The sequence below is a fragment of the Etheostoma cragini genome, chromosome 9, assembly GCF_013103735.1.
Source record: "Etheostoma cragini isolate CJK2018 chromosome 9, CSU_Ecrag_1.0, whole genome shotgun sequence".
NCBI classification, from domain to species: Eukaryota; Metazoa; Chordata; class Actinopteri; order Perciformes; family Percidae; genus Etheostoma; species Etheostoma cragini.
In genome coordinates this window covers 4,790,994-4,816,135 of record NC_048415.1, presented here as the reverse complement: position 1 = coordinate 4,816,135, position 25,142 = coordinate 4,790,994, and the positions used below count along the sequence as shown (strand labels likewise).

Below are 25,142 nucleotides of genomic sequence, written 5' to 3'. Positions count from 1 at the left end.
AACAAAGAGTGAAAAATTTAAAGGGGTCTGAATACTTTCCGTACCCACTGTATGTAATCCTATTTGTTCATAACTTACAGTTCATGGTGGAAAACGGTACAGCCATCTGGCCTTTCAAATCTTAAGGACTGGATCCTGAGCTGTTAGTATGGTCATTAGAAGATTTTAAGTAATGTAGCCAAATTTGATTTGTTGGTAGCTTTTTCCCCCCTGAGAGGTAAGCTTACCTGACTTGTTACAGTAATGAAACTAGCACACACCCCTCCACCAAGGTGGCTGAGCAAACAGACAAGTTACGAAAGTCTAAAAGCAACAAGCCGAACACAAAAGGTCTTCCAGCCAGGCGTCTTTCTTCATAGCAGGTGAAACATGTGGGAGAAAAATAAAAAAAAAGAGTATTGTTGAAGGAGATCTTCTTTGTGATGGACTTCTTTCAAAATAACAGCTTATCATAAACTAGGTATTCCTTTTATAACTACTGAACTGTGTAATTTTTATGGCAAAAAATACAACGGTGAGGATTCAAACAGCACAACCAGACAGAAAAACACACATTAAACAATATTTCAGTGAATTAGCATAGGAATCATAGTTTAATTTAACCTTTTATTTTGTTAAGCACTGCATCTATGTGTAAAACAAACCACAAAACAAAGAAAAGGATGCTGGAAGTTCTTTATTAATTGAATAATGCATCAGGATTTTACAACCACAGTGACACATATTCAATACAGTTAAATACATCCTGAGAACAGGCAACAGCACACGGCAGAGATCATACGCTACAGTGTGACATAGATGAAGAGGTGACATAGATCCGTGTCTGCCACTTTTCATCAGGAGGCTTTGTACTTGGGGCTGCACCTACAATTCCTTTTTATTTAAATTTGACACATTTTCTAATTCATAATTCTTAAAACGAAAGGGGTTAAATTGTTTTATGTGGAGAAGCACTGGTACGGATTTGCTTATTCATTTTTTTTTGTCAATTAGATTTTTGTTATTTAGCTTTAATAATAGCTCATGGATAAAATAATTCGCCATCACCCGAATTACAATTTCGTTTTTGGTACTGCGTTTCAATGTAGGTATAATTGTTTGTAAATCAAAGGTTTTATCATGAGAAACTCTACATTACACTCTTACAAACCCATGCTTTTGTCTCATGATATATACTTTGAGCAGCACACACAAAATGCACTCTCTGTGTTGGCTTGTTTTTGTCATTTAAGTGCTTGAGCTTGATTGTTGAGGGCACAGTGATGGATTAGTTTGGCCGTGATATATGAACATTATTTAAAAAGCAAGTTTAAAACACGTAATCATATCACAAACATGTATTTCTTATTATTCATCATGCTATCACCCATGTATCATGGCCACAGAATAACAGTTGTTCTTCTATGCAGTGAAGGCTTTATTTCAGTAGAGCAGGAGGAAGAGGAGGATGACAAAGGTGAAGGAGTAAGTTGCATCTGTTAAGAATAGAGTCAGTCAAATTCAGTTTGCAAGAAGTTTATTTGTATTCGAGGATATTTGCTAAAATTGTGTTAAGTCAGTGTTGGAATTTTGATGCAAAAAAAAAAATGCATACAGTGTTTCATTGTGACCAGCAGATGGGCTTATGTAATAGATATACTGTAATCATTTTGACTTAAATAGAGGGGAGTGTTCATAAATTAACTTAAATTAACCTATTACTTATAATTATTGTATATTTACTCAACTTACCGTATGTTAATCCAGACTTCTCTTTCCTCTGTAAATCACTGCAGAAGAACAGGTTAAAGTGACATTAGAAAAAAGTTTTTTTAACACATTTTTAATGTATGTTTAAAATGTTTTTCTAAACTTTTTTACTAGTAATTTTTTGGGTGGTTTCAGTGAATTTGACTTAAAATTCTTAATATTTATGCAGATACTAACCTGTGCCAACGTTGCTCCCTGAGCAAGTGACTGAGAGAGGAGAGACAAAAGCAAAAACAACTTTAGTCAAAATGTTCCATATTCAGAGTGTTTGAATTGTCTTTATTTTGCTACTGTTGTGTGATAATCTGATCCCAAATAAAGCTAATGAAATTCTTTTACAGAAGTATACCAAATGAAAAAGTACCACCAACTGTGTGTTATTTTATGCATTTTCATTATAAAACATCATGATGATCACCCCTTTCATGTCTACCCATGTCACAATAATAAAGGGAAAAGCCCCCCAAAAACAATCTAAAATAATAAATAAAAATTCACATTCTAATATTTCCTCACAGCTTAATATTACTGAAAATCCCACAGTCATACCTGAGTACAGTCTCTGGGGGCAGAACAGGACTTTGCTGCCCTCTGGCGTGAGCGGAGCCACCACTACATGATAGACGTCCCCACACTGGATGTTGCCAACATCACAGCTGCTCGCTCCGGGGGGGGCAGTGCAGGTGTAGTTGTTGTTGCTGCCCACCATCTCTGTGATGTAGCTGTGGCTGCTGCCAGCGCTGCGCCAGTACACTCGCAGAGAGTTCCCGGCTATACTGTAGAGCCTGACACCTGACGGACAGCAGGCACCTACGAAAGGGGGGGGGGGGGGGGGACAGAGATGAAGTGATTGGTCTATTATCAGAAAGGTTATGTTGGGGGATATTACATAAATAAAACCCATAGAGACAATTTCAAAGACAACTGGAAAAGAAACAGTAACATGACACATACTGAGTCTTTCAGCTATAAATCTTAGCAGCATTTGGACTGAAGGATGTATTATTTAAACTTTAACTCTACAACTAAAATATTGAATTTATAAGTCATTACATACATGTTTTAAAATTAATAATATAAGTGAACAGTAATACAGTTTTTTGTTTGTGTGTGTGTGTGTTACACAGCATGTATACATTGCAGCCTTAACTGACTCTATTTAAACCAGTAGTTGTATAAGTAGTGTTGATTTTTTCCCCCAGCACATTATGTCTGTGGACAAAATGACAACTAGTATTTTCTATCTTGTTTGTGACAAGTAACACCTTAAAATAAGTACTCTTTTAGGTTTAGATAACAAATGTGATAAAGTTATTTTTCCATCTCAGTGGTAGAAAACATCATGACTCACTGGACGAGAAACCCTCATAGGTGCAGTTGGACATCCGGCCGCTTTTGCTGAACGCCTCCATGGTGACAGTGTAGTTGGTCCCACAGGTGATGCATCCCATGAGGCAGTGGGAGTCCTGGGTGTGGCAGCGGGCGTGGCCACGCGTTGATGTCAGGGAAGTGATGAATGAATGCGCCCCCTTGGCGTGAGACCACAAGATGCTGCTCACTGCCTGTGTTTCCTGTTCCACTGTTAGATTCATCGGGCAACAGGGTTCTAGACGACATATGTGGATGTTAGAGGTGGAACCCAAAGCTACTATACGTATCTGCATCTGTATGCGTTTATGTCACAAAAATATTTGCATTCATATTGCACGGACTTCTAAAATCTATGCCAAGGAGTAGGCCTACTGAAACTGTTCTGGAGGCTTTAGGTGGCCCAACACATCCCTAACATGCTTTTGTATTGGTTTTTCAATACCTTTGGATCAATCCAAACCTTTGACCACCAACCTGTTTCCAGAGAGTCAGAGTAGCTGGTTAAACTCTGGCCGGCTGCGCTGGTTGCTATGACGCTGACTTCATAAGTGGAGCCACATGGAAGGTCAGTGATGTCACAGCTGTTTCCGCTGGTGGTGCAGGTGTGTTGGCCGTCATCTCCCGACGCGCTCACAGTGTAAGTAGCAGCTCTGTTGTTTGCTGTCCAGCTGACGCTGACGCAGGAGGAGTTCTTCGGATCCAGCAACAGATTCACCGGCATGCAAGGAGCTGATAGCGACAAAGGAAAGAAGGAATCAAAGGTTAAATGGATTTACCGAGGATGTACCTTTGAGGGTAAAACCCACAGATATTGTACTCTCTATATTGAAGTTTTTGTGGAGTTTCAGTCAAATAGGATAATTATTTTCCTGCTGTTCCATGTGAAAGCTAGGAGCTAAAGTTGACAAAGTTCTGCACAAGATAAACAGAACTTAAGTGAAACATTTAGTTTTGTACCTGTGTCTTTGTTGTGAGCTTTGCATGCACGGTTGCATCCACTGATTTCATTGCAGGGTGTCACCACCACACTGTAGGGACTGTCGCATTTAAGGTCGGAGAGAGCGCATACAGGCGCTGTGTCGTTGCACAGGATGACCCCTGAACTGTCTGCAGCCCGAGTCTCATACAGCTCTGCCCCCCGCGAAGCCTTCCACATGATCTCCAGAGTGTCAGTGCTCACCACGGAGACTGATACATTCTCTGGACAACAGGGCACTAAAAGACACAGGTGATACACGAGTAAACAGACATAGACATATAATGGTCATCACCAGAATCATCATCCGTCTCATCTGCTACTTACAGGTGGTATAGTTGAGAATCTGTCCTTGAGGACTGATGCCAGCCTCATTGTACGCAAACACAGACAGCAGGTATGTGTGGCCACACAGGCAGTGGTATTTGCAGTTGTTGTTGGTGGTGTTGCAGGTCTCCTCCGTGCTGTCACCTCTCTTGAAGAAGGCCACGTAGCTGTCGGCATGAGGCACCGTGCCCCACGTTAGCGTGCAGTTTCCTTCTGTCGACTCCACGAGAGCCAAAGACTCTGGTGGGCAGGGGACTGGCAGTCCAGGACAGCATGGAGTTTAGTTACACTCGTATACTGACAGCGCTTTCAGAGCTGCCTAATGCTTTAATTTTAGGTCCATAGCTACCACTGATGTAAAATATCTGGTGCTAGATGGGAATGTTGCTCACTAAACATGTGTATCATCATATTGATGCATAAATGCAGTAAATCCTTATTTATACTTTTTCCCATGAATACGGCTTGCTCATTCATTACCCATAATGGCCTATTGCAACCAAATAGTTACCTGCGTAGAAACTACTTTATTTAATCCCACCTAATGCTGTGTATATCAGTATCTAAAATATCAAATACTCACAGGTGATGAATACGACAGGGCTGGATGGGACGCTGGGTCCGGCCTCGTTCATGGCAATGACCTTGATAGTGTGTACCTCTCCACAGCCCACAGCCCACAGGGTGCAAGAGCTGGATGTGGAGTTACAGGTGTGGCCATAGTCACTCATGACGTTGTACTGAATGGATCCATTAACATCCTGACTGAGTTTCCAGGAGGCAGAGAGTCCGGCCACACCATTACTTGTCACAATAGAGACATTGACAATAGATGGCGCTGGTGGTCCTGTAAAAAAGTAAAGTATAAGTAGAGCTAAGTAAACATGCATCAAAATGATGCAACAAACATAAGTGGTTAGTTTGTTTGTGTTGTTGTTGTTGTGGGATATTGATGTTATAAAGGTTTAGTTAAGTTTCACCCAAGTCACACAATTGCACCAACAAACTAACCGACTGAGACAGCAGTGGACCAGCAACTCCTGTGTTCTGAGAGGTAATAACTGTTTTTGTTAAATTAGTCTGGTTGCTTTGAGGAGAGCAAAGATGGAGGCTGGAAAAAGCTGTCTGACTGAAAGGTAACGTGGTAAAAATATTCTCAACATAGCTACATTTAAACCTGAATGGATTTTTTAAGTGACTAAAATATGCGTCGGCCCCGTCCACAGCGGTACATTGCTTAGCTTCCGTGTTGGGACTGCTCCAAACTGGGGGGGTGACTACCATGTATTGTCAGTAATACACTGACTATCTGAAGTACCTCACACAACCACACTTCAAAATATTCAAACTATCCCTTTAATGTCTGGATTTGTATATTTTGTTACTACTCAGAGAGGTTGGCTAAAGTTAGAATTTTCCACTTCTATTCCCACAATAAATTGGGAAAATTAAATGAATAAATTAATGTTCCTTTGCAAATATATGATTTCACTTTATAACGATTGTTATAATGACATCATAATTTTTATCAAAATATGTACTGACTGGAGGTCGTGGCTGAGGTCTCTTTCTATTTACAACGACTAGATTTGGGACTATTCGGAGGTTAAATGTCAGAAAATGTTTCTGCTGTTCTCTATCAAGGAACGGGTATGAGTTGAAGGTGGGAATGTGTGTTTGTCTACCTGTACAGCTAAAGCAAAGGATAGCACAACCTTGATGGTGAGGTTCAGTGTTCCCTGACACACTTAAAACTTAAGAACATATATCACACATAGCAGTTCTCTGTTGTGTGTTATGTTTCTTTTTGATCAGTTTTTTTTCCCGTTGGAGTTGTTTTTGGCCTCTCTGGTCGTTTAGCATCTCTTTGTCTCTTTGTGGTAGTTTTGTGTCTTTTTTTTACATCATTTTGGACTAATATTATCACCACATACTGTATGCTAAGAGGAGGCCCCGGGAAAGACCCAGGACTAGGTGGAGAGATTATATCTCCAACCTGGCCTGGGAAACGCTTAGAGCCAAATCTCGCTAAAGAAATCTACAGTCATAAGATCTGAGAAAAGTCTTATTAGTTACATTCATTCTGGTTAGGTGGGGCCCAAAATAGCTTGGGTACTGCAACTAAACCTTACAGTGGTCGAGGAACCCCTGTAGTGTTATAAAAGCACATGGAGCATGTAGTTAGAGAAGCTTGCCTGTGTCTTTCCTGTTGTAAGTGATTGCATGTACACAGCCGTTCACAGAGTTTAAAAACACAGAGAGAAGCCTCATTACTTGTTGTTTGGTTGATGTAGAGACTCTTCTCTCCCCCTCGGCCCTCGAGGTCCCAGGCGAAACCCTTGATGCCGTAGAGTGTGCCAGCAGCCAGGCCAGAGATGGTCAAATTGGTGTTGGAGGTGTTGTGCTTTACGTAGGTGTCTGAGCCAAAGTCGTATATAGAAAGGCTGTACTGGACAGCGTGAGCAACAGGGGCCCAGGATGCAATGATGCTGTCATTGTTGGGAGATGAGGTGGAAATCTGAGGAGGAGGCAAAACTGTGGAGGACAAGAAAGGTTGACAAGTTTTACATGTATGGAACATTTTTGGGAATGGAGGCTGTACCATTAATACTTAAAGATGCATTTTTACTTTGACTGTTTCCTATGTAGTCATTATTATTTTAAGATTTGAAGCCATGTTTTGGGGGGCTAAGACTTTAGTGAGACAAATTTCAAGTAAGTCAAGTTTTGCAGCTGTTAAGTCCAAGTCAAATCTCAAGTCCTAATTTTTGTAAATTTAAGTCTCAGGTCTCAACATATTTTAAGTACTCACCAATGTTGTCACAAATTGCTCAACATCCAAGTTACATACATAACTATGAGTCCCCCAATTTTTCTTTAGATGCCTTCTGTATGAAAATCAGTTTTCATGTTTTTTCTGACTATAGGTGAACAATTCGCCTCAGATGTGTGAAATTAGGCCATTGTTCCATGTTGTTTGATTCCAAAATGTAACTGAAAAGCATGTCTTTAGAATTTGAACATGTAAGAATCTTTCAATAAATGTATGTATAGTATAGTTAATTTTAAACCTAACATATTAGGTAGCCCACATTTGTGAAATGAAATGAAATAAGAAAGTGATAATGGCAAACAGTGATCAAAAATGGTAAAACTGCTTTTAGCATGTTGTTTTTACTCATGTGGATCAGCTTTTCCTCCCAGGATGAGGGTGGGGAGGTGAGTGGTGACAGCTATGTTCTCAGGATAAGGTCAATACATTGTGCTTGACGTAGAACGGTCAGGCATAGTTGACACCGATCCAGGAGAGGCTGTGAGGGGCGTTGATGCATTTATGGGCTAAGAAGAACTTGGATTTGCACAAACACTGACAATGACGTGTTTAGACATTCACTCACAGTCCTGTGTAGAATGGCTCTGCTATGGGACAATGAAGCAGATCAAGTGCCTTCTGCAAGTCATGTGGACTGATGAGAACAGTACACAATAAATGTGGGAATAGTTTCAAACATAAACCACCACTTGGGTGTTTTTTCATACTGAATATAATTATGAGGTTTTGACTCCCAGCTGTGGAAGTGAAAATCTTACATTCTGCACACATAAAGATAACATGACAAAACAAAAGTACCTGTCTTTGCAGTCATAGGAAGAGACGGCTGGCTCCGGCCTCCACTGTTTGCAGACATGATGCTGAGCGTGTACTCAGTGTATGGCAAGAGGGACTCAATCTCAGCGGGGGAGGAGGACACTTCGTCTTCTCTGAAAAAGCCATCATCATTCTGGATTCGTATGATGTAACGAGTCGCCCCGGTCATCAAGCTGAAGCCCACCATCAAGGTTGTGCTGTCCTTTGGCTTCACTGTCTGGATGGGCTCCATTATATCAGGGGCTAAAATATACAATCAGATCATAGATGGCATCCGAGAAGCGGACAATACTGTCAAATTAACTTCAAATAGAAAGATTTTGGTAATGAGAGTTGGGGGATGGGTTCCACCTTCTCAGCAACAGTTGGCTGTGGAATCTACCTTATGACCCAAAAATGTCAGGGACTAGAAAACAACATTTTAATTCGTCTCATCTCCCAGGGTACGTCTGAGAAAGCCAGAAATTGAATTTAACAATCAAATAAATCATCTTAAAATATTTTAATAGCAACTAAGTAGGTCTTATGTGGTCATTGTCATCTGCCCATCAACAAAGTTATATTTAAGTGTTTAAATTGACATAGTAATGGTAGTGATCGTTCTGGATCCACTATTTTGTTCAGTTTTCTCTGTTGACAGTGAATTAGTGTGCCTAAATATTTCAACATGAAACTTAGACAAAGCCAAACACACGCAACACCAAAACCTTTAGTACGAAAACAGTTTGATTTTAAAATGGAAAATTCAACATCAGGGTTAGCACGAAATAGACTTTGTGTTATTAAATGCTTAAACATTACTGGTATGGACATAAGTGTAGCTCACCTGTGAATGAATCAACAACTGCAGAGCTCAGTCTCACTTGGGAATTATCCAGGGCTTCAATTGTAAATGTATAAAGGATGTTTGGGGTCAGAGAGTTGACAGATCCCAGTACTGTGTTTGGCCCAAACGTGGCAAAAGCAATGGGGTTGCTTGGTGAGTTTTGGGGGGCAACAGTGATCTTGTATGAGCTGGCTCCAGAGAACCTGGTCCATCTGAGAATGGCAGTCTTGGATGTTACTGTGAACACGGATACTTGGATAGCTGATGAGAGAAATGAAAGAAACTGTGATCGTTATAACAACTGTTCAGCACCTTGACAAACAAATTCTGTGTAAATGGTTAAAGAGAACATACAGTACCTTGGGCAGCAGCCTGCAAATTTAGATGAGAAATTATTATAAACAATTGTTTAAATAAATTCAAGTTACTATCAAGTAAGTAACTATTTATTTAAGGTTCCATTGCATGTGCTCCTTTCATTTCAATTCAATATTTCTGTGCATGAATTTGAAATTAGTTATCTATTATAACAAATGTTATTCCATTACTGTACCTGTGAGCATATGCCCAGCCAGACAAAAGTCACCAGCCACTTCATAGGCCCCATTTTTCACTTCTGTGTCTCACTTTTTCTCACGCTCTGCAGGTTCTGTTAGATTTTGTGAAAGTGCTTTACTCTAAACTGGCCTTTTTTGAGATCGTGTCTATGCTGGTTGGAATACCTGCATCTGGTCCCTCCCACTAGAGGGAAATGTCCAGTCATAGCGAAGCAGAGAGATGCACCTTAGGGCAGGTGAAGGTTGGGTAGCATGAGAAAGAAACACCTCTGTAGCTATAGGCATGATAGTCTATATTCAAGGATGTATGATACCAAAAAATGTGGCATGATAGGGGTCTGACAAAGGAATTGGATTCCCCTACCTTAAGGCCTCAAATCCCTCGCTTTCTTCATTGAGGTGTGACATAAAGTTTTTAGGTCAAAGAACCCAGGACAAAGCCCCTTATGTATCCAGTCTTAAGGCTTCAGAATACAATGGAAAAATAAATGACCAGTCCTTTCAGTGTCCTCACAAAATCCACACGTATTAGTTTCAATTCCAAATCGTTGTCTTATCTAATCATTTAATGGATTTATTTTGCTTAACAGAGTTATACTTATTAAGAAGCTATGTGAATAGTTTTTTTTCAAATAGATTTGGGAAATTGAGTTTCTGAAAGATACAAGGTATGGAGATGTAGGCTAACTAAACATAAGTTTAACTGTTTTGTTTTAAATTTTTTACTTCATCAAAGTCACATCCTTCAACAAAAAGTTGTGGCAGACCAGCAGTGATAGGGTGTGTTAATATTCCTTTAGTTGGGGTTGGCTTCAGTTATAGATTCAAATATATAACAATTGCCAATTTAAATTATAATGTACAGTATATCTAAAGCAGATCAATGTTCAAATTACATAATACAGCCACGGTTTGGCCTATAGTGTCCTCTTAAAAACTACACCATGGATGTAAGAGAACTACAGCTCATTCACGACAGGGGAAAGTTGGTTTTATATTGGACGTTGGCTATTCAACACATTCAAAACATCTTTTGACCTTATCCATCTCAAAACACTTCTATTGAACTAAGCTAACTCCCAAACACATAACACAAAGCTTCTTTTCTTTTAAGTACATCCTTCAATTTCATAATTAGTTTTTCACTTGACCAATAACCAGAGTTTCCCGGGACTTCAACCAATCGCAGCATCCATGTGCCAGACTTTATAACAGTATGTGACTCTGAAAGCCGCTGATCAAGCAGGAGCGAGAATGGGCTGACGTCACACGTGCGTCGCCAAATTCAGATTTCTGATATGAAGATGAGACGTGTGTGACTCGAACATCTCACATTTTCCCAACAAAACGTACAGCGAACAACCAGACCGTCCTGCTAGCCTGTATGTATATCAACATCAGTGTAAGCAGTAACGTTTTTTCACACTGTTGCTCACAGCTTCAGCTTCAGCTGAGTTTTTGAGATAGGTCAAAAGGTGAAGTATACACTAAAAATAAAAAGTATAAATATGAAGTATACTTTAAGCCAAGCTTCATGACAGATTCGTAGCATTTTCTAACATTATAAAATATTTTTAAAAATCAAAGGGTTTGTTTTGAAAAAAAAGAAAAAGAAAAAGCTTTGTGTTATGTGTAAGGGATTTAGCTGAGTTAGGTCAAAATGTCAAGCTGCATCGAATGTGTCGAATATCCAACGTCCAATATAAAACCAACTTTACCACGGTGGGACAGGAAGAGGAAGAGGCGCACAAAAAAAACAAGATGGCAACGGGCAGTGATCACGGGCTGAAAAGAATAGTTTGGAAAAGTAAGTTCAACCAAACGGGGGAGGTTTATTGTACATGTGAAATAGGATAAAACAACGTTTTGTTGACTTAAAGTGCTATTGAGTACGTGCTATTACATTTACCGTTTGTGACTTTGCATCTTGGAGGGACATTTTCATGCTTCTGTTTATCGTAACGGAAGTTTACTAAACCGAATTGGGTGAAGACTCGACTTATACCGTTAAATAGAGACTTGATAGGATAATCACAGACGGCACTTGTGTTTCCACCTGGCACTCTTGTTTATTATAACTATACTGATAGGGAGTGTTGTTATCCCACTTTTGAAAAGAGTAGTCGGAATGAGGCCAAATTCTGTCTCTGAGCCCCACCTCATAGCCATATATCTAATGTTTTGCCTCATATCTGCAGGCTTGTGTGCAGATATGAGGCAAAACATCCTAGTTAAAGATGTCGCAGAGATGGTTGTTGGGGGTTAAGAGCTTGGGTTGAGGTTAAAATAAGGAAAATTATAACTTTACACTCAATTGTCGTATTTTTTTGGCAACGCTACATGTAGCCGATAGCTAAAACGGATCCAGTCTAATGTAAACAGAACTTACTTAGCTGATATAATAAAGGTTACAATATGCATCACAGTCCCCAAAAAGTCTCCATGAAGTTGAATTAATATCTAAAAAAGTGAAGATTAAGACGTTAGGATGTATTACGCGGTAGTTGTATTACTACAGCAGTGTTAGCCTAATGTAGCTAATAGGTTGTGTACTTCAATAAAGATACATACACTTGAACTGTCTCCATTTTTAACACACTTTCGTTTATTTCATAAACCAAAGAGTGTAATCACTCTAAACTATCCACACGTACAGTATATCTCTAATATGGTTGGTCATATAATGCAAGTATAATAGAATAGCTTATTTAGGAACATTCATGAAAACTGCTGTGACCTTATTCATAATGTTTCCAGTGGTAATTTAGGAGTCGGTAAAATACGAAAAATGATAACAAATCACAAATTTGAAGACCGCAAAATTACATGAAACTCAATGGCAAACAGTTCTATACACAAGTCTGGAACTAGCCCAATCAATGTATGTTTAGTTGATCAGGAGATGATGTAGCTAAACATTTTGAAGTTTGAATCACTTAGACTCTGTAGTGCTTCCGCAGTAGAACCAAGCTACAGCTCAGATAGGGTCGTCATGAACAGTAAGTTTTCTTTTTCTGGTTTCAGTAATGTTGTTATTCCCAAGTCATGTTCTGTGTCTCTTTCAGGAATAAAAGATACAATTATTACAGACTGCAAGAACTCTGAAGTATGGAAGGTAGGAAAATCTTCCTTGTACTCAATGCAGTCTATGATTGTAATTGCACTACCTCAACACCACAGATCCAACTTTTATTTGATAGATTCCACTTGTGCACTGTAACTCGGCATAGAATTGCAATTTCTGGCAACATATTACAGCGTGATACATCGCTTAACTGACCAATACCTATTTATCTTCTTCCCAGGTATTGATTCTAGACCCCTTCACCACCAAGCTCCTCTCATCATGCTGCAAAATGTCCGATCTGATGTCAGAAAAAATAACAAGTAGGTTCCCAGAACAGTAAAACACTCTTTGTGATATAATACAGGTAATAAACCAAACTAACTGCATTCTGTATGTGGATTTCTGTAGCTACTCTGTTCAAATAAATATGTTGTTTCTTTAGTCGTGGAGGACCTGTTCAAAAGCAGAGAGCCTGTTCCAGAAATGAAGGCCATCTACTTCATGTCACCAACCGCTCAGGTTTGCCTTTATATCCCTGTAATGATATTGCTGGTTGGATTGAAGTTTCTATTTGCTGCAAATTTTCATTCTGGTGATCTCAAATCAATTTTTTTTTCATAGTGTGTTGATGCCTTCATTGCTGACTTCAAGACCAAACCTAAATATAAAGCAGCATATGTCTATTTCACGGACTGTAAGTAAAATACAGTAGGAAAATAACTGTCAAATTATTTATCCAACATAATCAATATGTTGTTTTGATAATTTTTTTATTTGTGTTGATAAACAGGTTAGATACAAACTAAAAGCTTTTTGGTCCCACAGACTGTCCCGATGACCTGTTCAACAACATGAAGCAGTGTTGTGCAAAGTACATACGAGTCTGTAAGGAAATAAACATGTCCTTCATGCCACAGGAGGCACAAGTGAGTGGTTAAGGAGTTTGTTCTTTCATGTTCTTTTGTAATTCTCCATTTCCTCTGTTTAATCAGACTATTTGTTAAATGAGGGAAAACTAATGTGGTGTTCAGTGTCTTGCCAATGGGTGAAAGAGATTTGCAGTACTTTAAGTAGACCTAGGCAATATATCAATATTGTGATATGAGACTAGATATTGTCTTAGATTTTGCTTAAGTGTTGTCTTTTCCTGGTTTTAAAGGCTGCATTATAGTAAAGTGATGTACTTTTCTGAACTTACCAGACTGTTGCAACTGTTCTATTATTTGCCTTTACCCACTAAGTCATTATATCCAAATTACTGATGATTATTTATCAAAAATCTCAGTGCGTAAACATTTAGTGGAAGCAAAAGTAATCAAGAGTACAATTTTCAAGTGATATTAAGGTTTTTGGTCAAAAATATTGTGATTATATGATTTTCTCTCTATCGCCCAGCCCTAATTGTCAGGGACTCCAATGGGCGTTATCTGCTTTAAGCTATGACTTAATGATTTGACAAACTTTGTATTACACCAGTGGCTTGGGAACTGTAACTGGTTGTTCTCCGTATTAAAAAAAAAAAAAAAAAAGGCCTTTTAGGTTTTCACTTGTTTTGAAATTTCAGTAAATCAGAGTTATTGATTTCTGTTGATTATCAGGTGTTAAGTTCTTGAAGAATAAAATATCCACAATTTGCTTTATTTTATGACTACATTTAGAGTACATAGAGAGAATATTTTTTTTTTATTCTGGTGTGTTGAATTCTTTTCAGGTGTTCACATGTGATAATCCGGGGGCTTTCCAAAGAATCTACAGTCCCAAAAGTCAGGACAAAACTAAGACACTGGAGACACTCGCAGACCAGCTTGTCACGCTCTGTGCCACGTTGGACGAGTACCCCGGGGTCAGATACAAGAAGTAAGCCAGAGAAGACTTGGTTCCTCAGCTTACAACACACCTCAGCCCCCAAGCATAGTGAGACTTTTTATCGGAAAAGCTGGAATCGTGACCAAAGAATATGTAACATAACTGGCAGAAAAGAAATGAAGCTTAAATACAGTTGTAAGCGGCTCTTCACCTTGCTGGACCTTAACACGTCTTAAAATTGAAATGTGAATCCAAACGACATCAATGTGTGGCTTTTATTATCTTACATGAAGTACGAGTTTATTTTCCCCACAATATACATACAAAATATACACATACACAAGCCAGTCAAACCATGTGAAACAAAAGCAAAAGCTTCATCAGTGCAGCCTTGATGTGTATCATTGTAACTGTAATAACTAATTGAAAACAATTTATATCATAACAGCAACATGGTGAATGCCAAGATCCTTGCTGAGATGGTGGACAACAAACTGGCCAAACACTATGAGCTGGATGACAGTGGCAAGAAAAAGGTGAGACACCTGCTGAACAAAGCATGTTGACAGAATACACAAGATCTTAGCCCAGGGAGTAAATCTGACCCTGAAATGACTATTATTTTCCACTGAAAGCCTGTAAAAGCGGAGAAGATTCCCTTCTTTGCCTTAAGCAGAGTATGTAGTTGCTCTTTACCAGAAATTTGAAAATGGAAAAGCAGCTCAGCAGTATCACATAAAGAAAGGTAAAAGGCTAAATGTCACCGTCAGACAATAACCCCTGGGTTTTGATTTCTATAGAAAATGCGGTATAATATTTACTCTTTATCTGTTTGCCTCCCCCCGCTGCCCCCCCTCACCCTATCACAAGGAAAAGACCCAGGCCCAGCTGCTGATAGTGGAGAGAGGTATTGACCCCGTCAGCCCCATCCTGCATGAGCTGACCTACCAGGCCATGGCTTACGACCTCATTGATATCCAGAACGACACCTACAAGTAATACAAGCTTTTCCTACTGAATCTCACCATAGTCACACATACACAATAAACATGAGCATCGCCCCATGCTCATATGGCGGACAAGGTGTTTCTTAAATGTAGACAATACATTCCTAGCTAACAACTAGGGCTGCAAGATATGAGGAAAATATGAAACATGCAATAATGTGGTTAAGTATAACGATATTACTTGCAATAAACAATACAGAAAGTTGCTTGTTGAATTTAAACAAATAAAAGTAAATCATTATGATCTTTTATTGAACTTTTCATTTTATCATGAAATACACCACTAAAAGGAGAACAAGTTACTTTTAAAGTGCCATTTTCCACTGATATTTTCTTTCAATTCTTAAATCTTTTTGCCTTTTGCAATATGTTACAGCCTTTTGTGATGTGTATATTGCAACATTTGATATCTCAATGACGATTTCAAAAACAAAAAACTGTGTATTGTGCAGCCCTACTAACAACCAACTATCTGGTTGTTTATGTTGCCAGGTACAAGGCTAAAGATGGCTCAGAGAAGCAGGCCTTGCTGAATGAGGACGACATGCTCTGGGTGAAGCTGAGGCACAAGCACATTGCTGACGTCTCAGAGTAAGTGAGCAAGTTCTGAACAATGGCAGTGTCCCGTTACAGTCGTCGACATCCCAACACTAACCCCTTTTTTCCTTCTCACTATAGACAAATCCGCAAGTTGGTAAAAGAAATATCTGCTAGCAAGAAAGAAGGGAAGCCAGATGGGAAGGTATAGGGCTGTGGTTTCTTCTCATCGGCGTCCCCGATCTCTTGAGCTGTGTATTTCCTCCTTAAAATGTATTGTGCAAATATTTCTTTTCTTTTTTGGTTTTCAGATTACTATTAGCAATTTGGCCCAGATGATGAAGAAGATGCCTGCGTTCCGTAAACAAGTCACTGAGGTATGGGGCACCAATAGTAATTCCGTTGCTTTTGGAGTGGTATCTCTAATTCTAGAGTCAAGTGATCATTATGTTGTGGTTGGGTGGGGAGACTCCAAAGCCTGCTATCATGTGGGGATGACTTCACCATGTTTAGAAGCAAAACAGAAAGTCACAGTTTCTGGAATCTGTGATAAATATATTTGTCTTCCACTCAGTAACAATGCTTGTACATAGTTCTTTTCATATTTTTTCAACTTTTCTCCCTGTCTGAATTCTAGAAAACCATTCATCTGCAGTTGGCTGAGGACTGCATGCGCCATTTCGCAAACAACGTGGAGAAACTCTGCAAAGCTGAACAGGTCTGTGTGTGATCCATCATCTGTTTTGGTGGAACAAGTGGCAAGTATTTTTTACCACTTAACCTTGATTGAACAAGTCAGTGGGTGCAGTGGTTTATAGAGTAGGTCTAACATTTGCAAGGTAGAAAACCTCATGAGAACAAGCATTTTCCTTTGAGCAGGAGACTGAGTACCTTTCTGTAGTTATTTACCCAGTTAGACCTTAAGAGATACATGTGAAGTGTGTTAGTTGTACTAGTCAGAATCCAAATGAGAAATATGTGGAGCTTTGTGAATAAATAAAAACATGCAAACATTCACAATATTTCCTGCCTAAACAAACTATACAGTGCTGCCCGTAAGTTTAGGAACACATGCTAAAGTTGACTAAAAAGAGGAATAAACGTTGGGCCAACCATTAAGGATGGCCATTTTCTTTATGAATGAATAATGTATCATAAATAAATAAATGTTCTTCCTTAAAATACAGGGTGAATAGGTATACACACCCCTATGTTAAATTCCCATAGAGGCAGGCATAGTTTTATTTTTAAAGGCCAGTTATTTCATGGATCCAGGATACTATGCATCCTGATAAGGTTCCCTTGGCCTTTGGAATTAAAATACTCTCACATCATCACAAACCCTTCACCATACCCAGAGATTGGCATTGCTTTGTTTTAGTTAGCCTAGTAGCTGGTTTGATTCAGATTGAGAGACTAATTTATGGAAAGTACCCCATGCCAATTATTTATTTACAATACATTATTCATTCACAAAGAAAATGGGTTGCTAAATTTATAAGCAGCACTGTAAAATAAGGTTTGTATCTGTTTAGGACCTTGCAGTGGGATTAGACGTGGAGGGGGTGAAGGTGAAAGATCCCATGAGGACCCTGCTGCCTGTGCTGCTCAACCCATACAGCACCCACGACAAGATCAGAGCTGTGCTGCTCTACATCTTCAGCCTCAACGGTACAGCAAACTTCTCCTGCTGCAGACTGGTCTCCTTCAACTGTCCTTTCATGAGCATTCTGTAAACCTTCATTTTGCTTTGTAGTTTTCAGTTTCAGGGACCTTTTCGTGTGCAGGGTTACCAGAAGATATGTAAAGTACCGTATGAGACAATAATATAAAGGATTTTCTGAAAGAAATTCACTGATGACTACAAGTCCTAACATTTCATAGACTAATCCATTAGTTCATTTTATTTTTATTTTTTTCACATTATTTTATAGACCACATTACAAAATATACACACAAATATGCCACAAGAATGTAGATATAATTTTCCAAGACCATAAAATGGAACTAAAATGGACGTCCTTGTTGATCAAGACCTTGATTTTTAATTATTTGACTAAGTGGATGCAGCCATAATAAACTAAAAGCCACTGGCTGTGCTGCTTCTGGTTTTCTACATAACATGACATGACACTGTCATAAACGTGTCATGAAACCTTATTAACATGTCACGTTTATGACATAATGCTTTTTAAGTCCGTGTCATTCGGTTTTGTTATGAAACGTTGTGGTTATGGTTAGGGTTAAAGTTAGGGTTCATGCGTCATGACTGTGTCATGGCAGTGTCATGTCACTCTTAAGTAGAAAACAAGTGCTACCATCTCTACATATACTTTCCAGAACAATCACATGTTTATTAAATTAGTATTTACCCTCCACTCCAAGCACTCCTGGAATTAAACTTCACACCTTCTCTTTTCTGTCGTTGTCTTAATTAAAAAAGATCTGGTGGAATATCAGGCATAGACTTGAATGGCTGCGAATGGACGCAATTTTAATTTTTACACTGGTTTGTTTGGTTTGTGTAAACAGGAACAACCGACGAGAACTTAAGCAAACTCATCCAGCATGTTAAGATCGAGGACGAACGCGAATTTATCCTGAACTGGAAAGAGCTGGGGGTCCCCATCATCACATCGGTATGTGTAGAAGAAGAAGCATAACCATGGGTTAAAATACTAATGAAGATAAATGGGTTTCCTTTTTCTTTTCTAAAAACAAAAAAAAAATAAAATCTTTTTTTCTTGTCTTGTCATTTGTTCGGATTAGTCTCAACTGAACACTGATTACTGTTTCTTGTACTTTTGTTTTCTAGCCTAGTTTCTTCTCTCGCAAACCAACTAGACGGGATCGTTCCCAGGATCAGACTTATAACCTTTCCAGATGGACTCCTGTTATAAAAGATGTGATGGAGGTCAGTGAGAGCAGATTTTCCAGATTGTATGTTGTATTATACAAAGTATTAGCAGTTATCATTTCTGCATGATTACATTGCATTTACACCTTTTTTTTTATTTTATACAATTTACATACAGCTCTTTGAAAACTCTCTCTGATTGGATTTGCTTTGCTAAACAGGAGGCTTAGCAATTATGGATGTAATAATAAATAAGGTAGCATGACTGCAGAGAAAAGGTTTTGGATGCAACTATGAAGCAGTGATTTAAAGTTGGTAAAGATGGGATGTAGAATAGGAAGGAAAAAGGAGTTCTGGCATCAAACTAAGTTATCTCTTACAAATCTCAACATGTGGCCCGATCTAGGTCAGTGAAAATGATGAATAGAACTATGAAACCACAAAAAGAGGTTAGGCAGTGTCACATATACAGTATGTTTCTTCTGTACTTCCTTATCCATTTGTAAAAGACATTATCTCAGCATCCACAAGGGACAGTAATGCACCACTTGTGTGTTGATCCCTGGGGATGTTCCATTTGTTTCAGCAACATCCTGCTGTACTGATCCTCAAATATGTTTACAGTATGTATGCAAACGCCTTCCATAGAAGAGGTTATTGTAGTGAGGTGACATGTTTTGTGTTAAAACAGAGGTAAGATGTCACTGTAAAAAGATACATGCTACGCACACATTACTGTTAACCTACCTTTCACACTGTCTTGGAGGAAGTTTGCTTGTGGCCGCTTGTTTTTAGATTGTAAGCCGTTATTAATATAACGGGTCTGAGACTGTTACATTTAATAATCTGCTGTTGAGTCTAATTCTCTGAAATAGATGGGGAACTAAGAGGCAGCGCTTCTCCTAATAAGGTTCATTCTGAAACTTAATTACTTAATTTGAGTTTTGTAATTGCACAGAAGTGAAATTCCACATGTTAGTATGTCAAGTGATGCCCATTAAGGAAACTGGTCCCAAAGAAAGTTGAAATTGTCTTAAAAACAAAATCTTAAGTCTGTAGCTTACCAGCTGGGAAGGCTCATTGTTGCAATTTTGTTTACAGATGGGATTTGCATGTACTGTAATTTGATTGTAATGTTCCAAAAAGCAGGACATTTGGCTGATCTACAACATGAAACGTTCCTTGTGTCTTCTCCTCATTGTGACTTCCCTTTTCTTTTAACACCTGAAAAAGCCATTTCTGAGCAGTCTTCAACACCCAAGCACCTGGTTTAATGTAAACTGTGGTGAAGAGTTTCCTTTTGCAGCAGGAAATCGACCAAAACAAATCTGTGTAATTTTCAGAGACATGCTATAAGTGCCAGAAGTGGATATGCATAATCTGTTTAGTCTTCAGTTTAGCTAAAATTGAAAGTCTCTGAGACTTAAAAGTGTTCTTTAGGCTGTATTTTGACATCCTCCACTGATGCATCTTGTACTTTTCATGAGAAATGGTCATGCCAGTCCAAAGATTGCACCTGCTGCTGGTTTCTTGGTCACAGAGGGGTCTTCTACTTCAAAGTAGTTAACAGACTGTCTTTTTACTTTCATTAAAGTGAAAGTCAAATGTGTGTATTGGCTTGCCCAAATGGTTTTCTTTCTCCATGGGACTTAACTTTTACAAATGACAGATGTATAACAAGTCTGTTACTTTCAGGATGCCGTGGAGAACAAACTGGACACCACAGAGTGGCCACACCAGTCTGAGTGTCCTGCTGCCTGGAATGGCTCCGGGGCTGTCAGGTACAACTTTTTTTTCTTTTCTTTTTTTTTTATTACACTAGACCTTGGTAAGTTAGTTTCTGGGGATAAATATAAATTCTTTTAAAAATGCTGTGATCTTTACGGGTTCATCCCAATTGCTAACTTAATGTCCAATGCTCATGCCTTGTTTACATGTGTTGGAACACTTCTTAGAAATAAATCTACATTTCTTTATACTGTCACTCAAAAGGGACATGTTTTACACACAAAATATCCTTTTTTGTTTTTACCATTGACTGTAAAATTAGTGAACAGAGCATGTGTGATGTCACCCATTGGTTTGTGGAGCTCTGCTTTGAGTTGTTGAGTTTGCCGTTACGGGTGCAGCCATCCTGGTTGCGGATGTGACTATTTCAGATGAGAGGGAGGAGTGAGGGAGCTGCTTACACTCTACGTTATGTTACATCCTTGTAATACTACATACTGGCAATCACATCATAGCCATGCCTTAAAACACTCCCAGTTTTATTGCCGATTTTAAAATCAACAAGACCATTATTTAAAAAAATAAACATCATTCTGTGTTGCAGAAGACCTAATGGTCCCATGCCATGAAAATGTTACTTTATGAGGTTTTTTGACATTAATAACAGTTCCCCCAGTCTGCCAATGGTCACGAGTGGTTAGAAATGGTGATACCGAGCCCTGGGTATCCTGTTCTGCCTTTGAGAAACTGAAAGCTCAGATGGGCCGATCTGGAAACAGAAAAATCTGAGAAAGGGAGGAAACCTTGCTCCTTATGATCTCATAAAAGGCAAGGCTACCTCCCTTTTCTCTGCTGTGCTGCCCAGAGAATTTGCTCCATAATGTCTCTCTCTTTTATGGGTGGGACAAAGTGGCAGTAGGTCAAGGCCACACCCCCACCCTCCACCCCCCCTTCTTTCCTCCTCAAAAGCAACCGACTCAGAAATGGTACATACTAAGGAATGCTCATTGTGGGACTGGCTCTAGTGACTGTAATTCTGCACTGTAAGTCGCTGAATTTTGGGAAAAAGACTTTAGATACAGTATTAGGCGACCACTAAGGTCTACATAAAAGCATCCAAAGAGCAACGTATCATGGGACCTTTTAAAACTAGCGATTGAGACCAAAAATCCATTATAAAAATGTTTAAAGAGGTAATAAATCAAGTGAGAAGTGTCACTTTTTCATAAACCTCTACAGAAACCGACCTTATTTTGCAATCACATTTGTCCCCCTCTGCTGGAATTCAGATAGAATGCAGGTTTAAGGAACTTCTGCATTTGCAGCACTTTGCCAAACCAGATGCTTTGTCCATTTATATACAGACAAATCCAGACAGTAAACAAGTGATAAGGTAGTGCCCTCTAGTGGTGATTCATGCTACTACTTTCAGCCTCAGCTGTTAGTATGGTGTGTGTGGTTTGCACTGGCTGCAAATATCTTGTTTGGCGTTTTTTATATTTCAGGAGTTTCATTTGCGGGATCATATTGGGATCATTGGTGTTCAATCCCACTACTTCCACCTCAATTTGCACATGCAACTGTCACGTTTTGTATCTCTTGGTAAATGTCTGTTGACCACCTTGTACTCCACAGTGCCCGTCAGAAGCACAAAGCCAGCTCTCAGGACGACCGCCGGACCGGCTCACGCCTCATCATTTTTGTTGTAGGAGGAATCAGCTACTCTGAGATGCGCTGTGCCTATGAGGTCACCCAGGCAGTAAAATCCTGTGAGGTCATCATAGGTGAGCATTGATACAAGATTACACAGATTATTTCTGTGGCCATGTAAAATATTTGCATTTTCAGCACTTTGATTTCACATAAAAAGTCCTGGAGAACTTTCTAACTACACTTATGTAGTTGTGATGAAATCTAGTTGGTGTATTGTTGAGTTGTGGCCATGCAAATAAACAAAAGGTGGGTTTGATACAGTATTATAAACTTCAATTAATTTAGTCTTTTGGACTGGAAACACCCACTGAATTGTAGTATTACTAGCTGTTTTACACCACTTACTTGAGCCTGTCGGGATATTGAAATGACGTATGCTCTAATTTGGCATGTAATGGTGCTTTACACTTTTTTTTTGTCTTTTCAGGGTCTTCTCATATTTTGACCCCAACTGGTCTCCTGGATGACATCAAGGCTCTTAGCAAAGGCCCCATGGAGACCTTTAAAATAGAGGAAAGGAGCAATGCCTGACTGGTGTCCAACTAACACCTCCCCAAATTTCCCCTGCCTTCCTACATCTCATATTACTCAGCACAGTGCACTCAACTCATCTTCCTGAATGGAAGACTGAAGGGAATTTACCTTTTTATACTTCTCTTTCTTTATTCTTTTTTTGTCTTTCACCCTTTTTTTTTTTTTTTTAAACCCAGCGCATATTTCCAGTAGACACAACGCCAATTTCTCTTTTTAACTTGGTCAACAACTAAGATGATGGCCTGCTAATGGCATTTATACTTTGCAAAATATCATTTGATTATGAAGCTCATAGTATAAACACTTAACGAAAAAAAAAAACTGTCTAATTTTCCTATCGGCATTGTCCATTAAAAAAAAGATGTTAGTTATGTTACATGTTGACCTCTGAGAAACTCTCAGAGACAGAATGTCGGTGGAAAGTAGCACAAAGCTAATGTATATAATGTTTGTAAGCACTGAGTCCCTGCTGTGTCATTCTGACTTTTTCAGTCACACCTTATGTAATTTTGAAGAGTGTTTTTAACATAAGAGTATTTACATTTTTCTTGAAATGAAAAACTGACTAATAAACAGATCAAATGGTTAAAATCTGGTCTGCGTTCTTATTACAGTTAATGGTGCCTTGTTTTGGGATTGGTAGGAAGCTGAAATGATGAGCAAGGTGAACTTTAAAAGTAACAATTAAAACCTGGTTCAAGATATTTAACAAGCATTGACCCTAATCAACTATAGACAACAAACTCCAGCATGTTGTACAAAAGTTTACATACGGTAAACTAACTTGTTGAAAGAATGATTGTAAAAGCACTTAATCCCCTTGGTCCATCAAAACAGCAGTAACTTAATACTTATGACAAAAAAAGCCCTTTTATCAACAGAAACACATTCAATCAGTCCACATGAGCATTCATACCTGCTGAACCGACAATAGGTGAAGACAAAAAGACAATGAGGTTTCTGTAACATTACAGATCAAATCTGCCCTACTTCTGCAGGCATTATACTTTTGTTACATGTCATTTAGATTAAAGACTTATTTAAGATTTAGTGGGTGTTTAAGTGGTGAGGAAGTTTTGCAGTTTATCAATTAATGGAACAAACACCACAGATTGGATTTATGGGAAATGAGTGGAGGGGTGTTTTACTGAACTGATTAGAAAAGGTGAGAAATAAGTTTTCTTTGCTATCTGGTTGGGAAAAAGTTAAATAAAGTTAAATAAAGTACGGAGTATGAAGATGGCTTTGAACATCTGTCTAACATGTACAACACAGCATTTCCACCTCATCAGAAATCTGCATTACCATGTGCTAAAGGAGGTATCTCACTGTGTTAGGACAAGTCAAGTATTAAAAGTAATCACAACTAATCACCTATTTATAATAGTACTGCTGCTGTCCCGGATTATAGGCATGTGTGAAACTATGGAGAGTGATAATGTGTTTATAGGTTGACAAATTGGGAATGTAGTGGCAGTTAAATCAGCTGACTTTTAATGTTGTTTGCATTTATGGAGGAGCCACAGGGAAGGACATAAAACATGAAGTGATTTCCTGTGATTGTTCAAAAAACAACCATTATATGTGAGGGTATCATGTTTGTGGGTATCAAGAGGCTGGTACTTTTACAGTGAGCCTTAAATCAGAATCACATTCAATTCAAATTTTTTGTGAATCGTGTACATTTGTAGTGAGAAAAGCAGAATTAACTTTGTAATAAATAAATATAGAAAGGATATTAATTATTAAGTTAGTGTCTCAATGTGTAATATGTTTTTGTATGGTAAATAGTATTAACCCAATGGCTACCAATGGTTTATGTGATCTCCAGATTCAATTTGTGGAAAAGTTCAGTCAGTGTAACCAAACATTGTTGGCTAGGCTGTGAGAGCACTGTCGATTTTTCATTAACATAATTTGTCAAAATTACAGTATTTCAATAAGGAATAAGGATCTAGGAGGATTGTTGTATACTTTCCAAGAAATTATTAATTTATTACTACTAGAAAAAAAATTGTTCACTGTATCTCAAAAAACATTCAGTTCATTGTTTACTGAGATGCTAATGCATGTTGCCAGTTTCTGCTTTTTCTTGGACTTTTCTTTGTTCCCAACACAGCTCTAATAATGCTGTAATGACACATAGGACGTCATGTTCCACCACCTATCTACCTCAGCATACTGTAGGCTGAAACCAACTTTTAAAGTATTGGTTACATGAAAACGTTTCAGGTGACACATGAACAACACTCACGGGATAGTCCTGCTTCATTGACCCTGAAAAACACTTACACTTAACAAGGATAACCCTGCTCTCTGGAAAGGACCTAATTTCATTGCAGCACGGTGGCTCAGTGGTTAGCACTTCTGCCTCAGAACAAGAAGGTTCTGTATTCAAATCCAGGTTTTCCCGGGCCTTTCTGTGTGGAGTTTGTATG

General features: G+C 38.7%; 2 protein-coding genes across 2 annotated transcripts; one reads left to right on the top strand and one right to left on the bottom strand.

The window, feature by feature from the left end:
• Positions 1 to 661: 661 nt before the first annotated feature.
• Positions 662 to 9,603, bottom strand: LOC117950551 (fibronectin type III domain-containing protein 7-like). The gene is made up of 14 exons (XM_034881681.1): positions 9,452 to 9,603; positions 9,258 to 9,270; positions 8,899 to 9,159; positions 8,055 to 8,315; positions 6,698 to 6,958; positions 5,007 to 5,270; positions 4,424 to 4,678; positions 4,078 to 4,335; positions 3,595 to 3,849; positions 3,101 to 3,355; positions 2,299 to 2,559; positions 1,927 to 1,956; positions 1,732 to 1,769; positions 662 to 1,475 (listed from the first exon to the last, which is right to left on the bottom strand). Exons 1-13 carry the CDS (start codon positions 9,503 to 9,505, stop codon positions 1,738 to 1,740), a joined length of 2,460 nt encoding a protein of 819 aa, XP_034737572.1. The 5' UTR covers positions 9,506 to 9,603; the 3' UTR covers positions 662 to 1,475; positions 1,732 to 1,737.
• Positions 9,604 to 11,160: 1,557 nt separating this feature from the next.
• On the top strand, positions 11,161 to 23,291 carry stxbp3 (syntaxin binding protein 3). The gene is made up of 19 exons (XM_034881014.1): positions 11,161 to 11,262; positions 12,521 to 12,570; positions 12,761 to 12,842; positions 12,965 to 13,041; positions 13,144 to 13,216; positions 13,348 to 13,448; positions 14,234 to 14,379; positions 14,777 to 14,864; positions 15,199 to 15,323; positions 15,828 to 15,926; positions 16,014 to 16,077; positions 16,184 to 16,249; positions 16,510 to 16,590; positions 17,408 to 17,543; positions 18,405 to 18,511; positions 18,688 to 18,786; positions 20,425 to 20,510; positions 22,093 to 22,241; positions 22,598 to 23,291. The coding sequence occupies exons 1-19, from the start codon at positions 11,217 to 11,219 to the stop codon at positions 22,699 to 22,701; spliced, it is 1,779 nt and encodes a 592-aa protein (XP_034736905.1). The 5' UTR covers positions 11,161 to 11,216; the 3' UTR covers positions 22,702 to 23,291.
• The last annotated feature ends 1,851 nt before the right edge of the window (positions 23,292 to 25,142 follow it).